General features: G+C 37.3%; 1 protein-coding gene across 2 annotated transcripts; it reads right to left on the reverse strand.

Moving 5' to 3' along the window:
* Window positions 1-1,794: 1,794 nt before the first annotated feature.
* LOC311097747 (three-finger toxin MALT0070C-like) lies at window positions 1,795-4,053 on the reverse strand. Of its 2 annotated transcripts, none has more exons than XM_084137605.1 (4): window positions 3,935-4,053; window positions 3,744-3,863; window positions 3,469-3,588; window positions 1,795-3,133 (listed from the first exon to the last, which is right to left on the reverse strand). In XM_084137605.1, the coding sequence occupies exons 1-4, from the start codon at window positions 3,984-3,986 to the stop codon at window positions 3,066-3,068; spliced, it is 360 nt and encodes a 119-aa protein (XP_083993731.1). In that variant the 5' UTR covers window positions 3,987-4,053; the 3' UTR covers window positions 1,795-3,065. The 2 variants fall into 2 exon arrangements, with proteins under 2 accessions (XP_083993731.1, XP_083993730.1); XM_084137604.1 differs by having other exon boundaries at window positions 2,890-3,133; window positions 3,469-3,591.
* Window positions 4,054-6,552: the final 2,499 nt, after the last annotated feature.

Here is a 6,552-nt window from a genome sequence, read left to right on the forward strand (position 1 = left end):
AGAGCCAATGAGGTTCATTCTCGTGTTACAATTTTTAAATGGGTCGTTGTCAAGTTTGTTTCAGATCAACACGTGCAAGTGACCACTACCTGCCACTGTGGAGACGGGTGTCGGATTCTTCCGAAGCCTCGACACAATATGGCGCATTTGCTTCAACTGTTTCAGTGTTCCACAAAGCCTCGATCTGCCCAGCCCTAATGAATGCCTAAATTAAATCTGTTCATCATATAAAGTAATTGTCTCTTAAGAAATCAGGAAATGGGTCAGAATTTTGATTAAACCTGTCATGATCCCCATGCTGTCTTGGGTTTTTGCAAGGACTTTTATGTTGAAGTGTATTCTTTGTTCTTATTGCTTCTGTGTTCATTCCTGTGTCCTGTTCCTGTGGCCATGTTTGTAGTTTTTCCCGTTGATTAGTCTTCCCCAGGTGTGTCTTGTTATCTTGTTTAGCTCGTTTTCCCCTGTGTATATATATATACCCTTGTGTTTTAGTTGTCTTTTGACAGTTGTCTTCATTGCATGTTTGCATGAAGCTGTCGTGGTCCCAGTCTTGTATTTCTTTTTCCTGTTTCTTTTCTGAATTTCAGTGTGGATTATCTTTGTTTGTGTTTGTAATGAACTATGCTGCAATTGGATTCTTGCCCCTTCGCATCAGTCACAAAACCGCTCAATTTATACAGATTCATTTTACGATCTCTTTATGAACTTTCTGAAGCCCTTAAGTCATAATGAAAAAAATTAAGTGGTCAATAAATCCCGGCTCATTTTCAAGTTATTTCAATTTGACTGGGCTCAAGCGAGGCAATAGCGCTTTCGCCCCCTGAAGCATTATCTGCACAAAGTCAATGGGCCCTATCTTACACCCGGTGCAATGTGGCGCCAGACGCGACGCAAGTGTTTTTAGCTAGTTTCAGCCTGACTCAGTTATCATTTTCACATCCTGCGCCATTATTATTTCCTTGCTTGAAATAGAAAATGCTTTTTGGAAGGGCTGGTCTGAAAACGAGGCATGTTCAGGCGCCGTTGCTATTTTGAGGCAACTGATATAGACTGCGCCATTGAGCAACAAAAAACAGGTCTTAAGTTAATGGTCTTAAGACAAACTAATAGTATTTAGTTTTTGGTGCAGTTTTTTTTTTTTTTTTAAAGTAATATGATTAGTAATATAAGCCTAACACAACGCGCGTACACTTTGGCCCGTTGATGATCTGCTTTTGCACTTTACGAGCAGATCTGTTTCCTTAGAAATCATTTGGATGGTTAAATAACCTGTTCTGGTGAGAATGGTGACTTTCCCCGCACCCCTCAGCGTTCCCCGGCGGAAAACCAACCTTACAACATGGGGACTAACGTCCCAGTAAGTTGGAAATAGGAAGTCTCGTGAGAAGCGAGAACGAGCGAGAAACACAAACTGCTTTACGACAATTTGACATAAACACACACGCCATATGATACTGTGTATGATGTATTTTCCCACCTTGGTAGACATAGCTCCACACAATAAAGTTGGTCGGCTCCCATAATAACAAATGCACATGAGCAATGGTAGAAAGGGGGAGGAGGGTGCCGCAAGTGAGATTTGTTTTACTACAGTGTTGAGAAATATACGGCCCACAGCTGTAGGGGGAGCTTGTTGAGAAAACACGCTAGAAAAATAGAAATGGCTAGAGTTGCCATGTTCCCCTTTAATAAAATCTGTTATTAAGAATTGAATACATTATGACACATTTAATTAATAACAATTCATATATTACTTAATATATTAACCATATAGAATCTTTATTAGTTGCTGATACAGTAATCATTAATGAATGGTTTAGTTCTTCATGAGTCATACATTAACACATGATTATCTTTCCATTAGTTAAAGATAAATTGAATTTATCTTGGCATAAATAACAAGAGTTCAGTACATGGACATGACATACAGTGAGTCTCAAACATCATTGTTTTCTCCTTCTTATTTAAATTTCGTTTTTGAAAAACACGCCTGAAAAATAGGCGAATCTCCACATAACACCGACTGTGACGCAACAGTCGGGATCATTTGCCTCCATACGTATCATACGCCTCCAAAAAATTTGCATATGCCAGCCCATGTTCAAGGCCAGGCGGAACTGCGCAGCCGAATCATCGTCCGAAAAATTTTTCTTCGAGAGACATGATGGCTTGCAAACGAGCGAAGCATGGCAGTTGCTCAGTGTTTGGATGTACAAATGAACACAAAGGTATTTTTTTAGTTCCTTCATCCGAGCCTCTGAAGAACCAGTGGGTTATGTGAATGTCTGATGTGTAATTGTTCAAGTTCAGACAGATAATCTTTCTCTCAAAGTCGTTCAATACTGTTTATGCATCAGTAAATCAAGCCAGTGACTAAACGATCAACTTCACGTCGTTTCTCTTGGTAGGATGAAAATAATCTTAGGCTACTTAAACTGTGATTAATATACAGATAGCGATCAAAGAACAGTCCCTTTCCAGTCGCCCAAGCTGTCAATCACACAGCGCGAGTTTATCTGGACACTTGCCAAAACTCGTTGTGAAATCAATGACGCTGTTACACTGCACAACGAAGCTCTTACTGTAATTACCTCATGTTAGCATTGGTGAAATCATTAGTGAGAGTGCAGAAACTGCATTGCAATGATAAGATCTTCATTCACGTGATCAACAGGCTTACACTTAAAGCCTGTTTTATACTTCTGCGTCGAACTCACGCCGTAGCTATAACTATAACTATATAACTAGCTATAACTAACATACTAACATTATAAGGGCACCCCAGGAAACATTCTAAAATAATAAATATACATGCAATGGGACCTTTAAGCATGAATTAATGAATATTAGTGCACCCATATTGTAAAGTGTTACCCTTTTTTTAAAGCATAGGAGATGTATATGTTAGTGCTGATGCAGTATTTTGTTTTATTCATTTAATAAAGTACATACTTTCAGTTCCTTAAACCAAAGAACAGCAAACAATCTTTATTCAGTAAAATATAGCAATGCATCATCCATATTCGCTGGTGTTTGCTGTAGAATCTGAAGAGCAGAATCTGGACTCACTGAAACATGAAGTAGAAGAGCAGAGGAGAGAAGAGCAGGAAGAAGCTTCCCTTATACATTCCATCTAATAAACATGATAAAGAAATTAGTGTTAATTAGTACTACTAATAATAGTAATAGTTATTAAAAATGGCATGTTCATTGTTGATCAATTTCATCACATTTTTAAAAACTCTTTGAATCACTTGACTAATTCATAAGCGTCTCCTTTTCGTGCCGTTCAAGCTTTACACTATTTTTTTAATTTTGACTGTAGTGTTGATATTGTGTCTTATGAACAATCACTTGTGTATTAGTATTGTTTGTTTGAATTATTGAATTACTTGTATTAATGTTTGTATCATTTCCTCATTTTAAGTTACTGTGGATAAAATCAAACCGTCAATTAAAGCCCAATACCTGTTGCATTGCAAAGGTCAGTGTCACAGCACTGGACAGACAATGACCCTCCATCTATCTGTTGGGTCCCTGGTTTACACTGATTTGCACACGCTTTCGTAATGAAGACCTTAGTGGAACCTGCTAAAAAAGACATAAACACCATATAATATGATAATAAAACAATTCCAAGATTTGCAGTAATGTGAAAACATCAACAAGTATACTTTTTCTCCAGCGGTACAGTCAGTTTCAGTAAATTATTCCAGCAGATTTCCACATCACACTGGACTTACCATCTGATTGTTCCACTATACTACTTGCACATTTAGAAAATCCATCTGGACATGTCTCCACTTTTGCTTTACAGGAACCCGTCCAATCAGGCATGCATGAGTAACACTTAAGAGAATATCCTTAAAGATAGAGAGACATGTTGAGTCTACAGTATGTGCCAAATAATACATTCAATACTTGTTTCCTGTACCTCCAGTGAGAATAACGAAAAGAAGAAAAACAGAGACTCGCAGATCCATCATGTGTCAGGAACAGAATGAAATAACAATGTTTCCGTTCCTTTTATGTCTGTTCGACTGCAAGATTGGGACAGTTGCAACATGGCTTATGTCTCCACTCAGGAATGTGAGCTGATGTTCATATTACACATGCTCAGTTAGCCCATCTTACTTCCTGGAAGAAAACAGCCACCAATCCTTCTGCAAATAAGTAATAACTAAATACATTTAAAGTTAAAAAGTATATGTTTTTTATTTTATTTTTCATACAGTCTAAAATGTTTGCGGGAGGCATTGTAAAGTTTTATTATTTTAATCCGTGTTTTCTTACCTTTTAAAATGCATTGCTTGCATGTGTCAAAGCTGTTGTGTCAAGCTAACAGAGCAAGTTTTATCATGACTGTCTTCCCTTATCACAACATTGATGTAAAATCTTGTCATAACTTAACAAAATTATAAATTTATGTAGTAATAAACAACCCATTTTAATAGTCAGGTATCTGCCCTTTTTATTTAAGTAAACCGTTTTTATTTAAGTAAAAATCAGACTAGGCATACATTTGATCTGTTCTGTGTTTTCAGTATGCCTCACGAGACAAAATGTACAACAGATAGGGGTTTCCTTCTGTTCTGATGTAAGCAGCAAACTAAGCGTAAAGGCAAGTCTGAGGCAAAAAAGTCTAAGGTTACGACTGTAACCTTTGTTCCCTGAGAACAGGGAACTCACTGCATCAATGACGCTTTGGGGAATGCCCCAGTGTCATCAGTGCAAGTTCCCTTTCAAACCTTGCAAGAATATAAGAACATAATCCAACATTCACTTACGGTTACAACATTCACTTACACACAGTTAATGTAAGCTTTCACATAAGTATTATTAAATTTAAGTGTGTTGATTTTGATTAAAATAAATATTTTGTAGTTCGTAATAATTTAGCAAACCCTAGCTGAATGTTACTTGAAAATGTTTGCCCTCATGCCATTTTAACTTAGGGAAGACCCTGTGCACAGGTAAAATAAATACATTTGAAAATGATGTTAAAAAAATATTTTATTACTTTTTAATGAATGTTGCACTTGCAACTTCCCCTGTGGCCTGTTGCAACCTTCTCCGGTGTTTTGGGTTCATGTTTCATAGTAGCAGTGTCCCAATTCAGGGGCTGCATCCTTTGAAGGACGCGGCCTTCGAAGGACGCATGATGAGACCTTTTTTTTTTCTTTTTTTTTTTCAAGAAAAAAAAAATACAATAGTGCAAACACGCATCTCTTAGAAATCTAGAACAGTTTCAACAATGTACATATTAAACAAGTAAAATAATTTTTGCACAATCATAGGACAAAAATGGAAAGAACGAAACAAAGAAAAAAGAAACAGCAAAAAGATATGAAAGATCTCAAGTGTGATTTGTGATTTGATTAAATATTCTACTTCACATAAGAAATCTTTAAAAGTAGGAATTTTCCTACGAAACCTTTGTTTGTGAAAATAAAACTTTGCCACAAGGATAAGGAAGCAGTAGATTCTAAAGATTTGTTTGGGTTTTCAAAAAGACAAATGCCATCCTTAATGCGTAGATTACCATTCATATTAACTTTAGAAAAACAATAAGAGCTCAAATCATTCCAGAAAATTGATGAAACATTACAAGAGTCTTCATATATATATATACTGTATGTGTGTGTGTGTGTGTGTGTGTGTGTGTGTGTGTGTGTGTGTGTATTTAGCCCACTCCCCTTATCCCTTGTAATATTCTTGATGTACACCCACACTCCAGACCAATAGGTGGCAGAAATGCGCTTTTAATTGCCAAACCGCCATAAACCTCAAGAAGAAGAAGATAACGGAAAAACCTGTTGATTGAATCTTTCAGCGCTCAACATGAACAAATTCAGAGCGAGTGAACCGATCATCTCTCCCTCATTACTGCTATTCACAACACGAAAAGATGGTTGAATGTCGGAAGGTATGTTGTAACAGTGCGTCTCCACTACAGCGGCAAAACTCCGCTCAGTGCCGCTGGCAACGCTATAACGTCTCCGCTTTTGGGTGTGTCTGTTGCGAGTGTGTTTAATCTTTGTTTTTGTTTTTCAACACACACAGTATAATCATCAGAGATGCACGCGATTACATCCGGAAATAGACAAGCTTTGTTTCCAAATGCTCCAAGCAAATATCCTGTCAATTTTACAAACTTTTATAAAACCAGCCAGTATAATCACAATGAACACATCCCAAATGAAATATTAAACATATAATTGCAAAGCGTCTAATTTGTAAACAAAATGATTTATGCACTAAATCCAGCATGAACTCCAGCACAATTTGTTTAAACTCTCAAGACAGACGTCACATCCCGAACCTCACAGCATTTGGCTGCCGACTACGTTTTTTGCTTGAGATTTAGACAGACTCAAAACAGTTTTGAGGTTAACTGATATACATTTTTTCTCTGGAAAATAGTGATCTGTGACCATAGGGCTGTAGCCTACCCACTACTAGGGAGGGATGTGCATCTCCATAACTGAGGACGATGCGATATGCATCTCGATGCGTAGCCAACTACATATGAAGCAGCTACTGATGCAATGC

The sequence above is a fragment of the Abramis brama genome (genome assembly GCF_963993115.1).
Source record: "Abramis brama genome assembly, chromosome: 15".
In the NCBI taxonomy this organism is placed as follows: Eukaryota; Metazoa; Chordata; class Actinopteri; order Cypriniformes; family Leuciscidae; genus Abramis; species Abramis brama.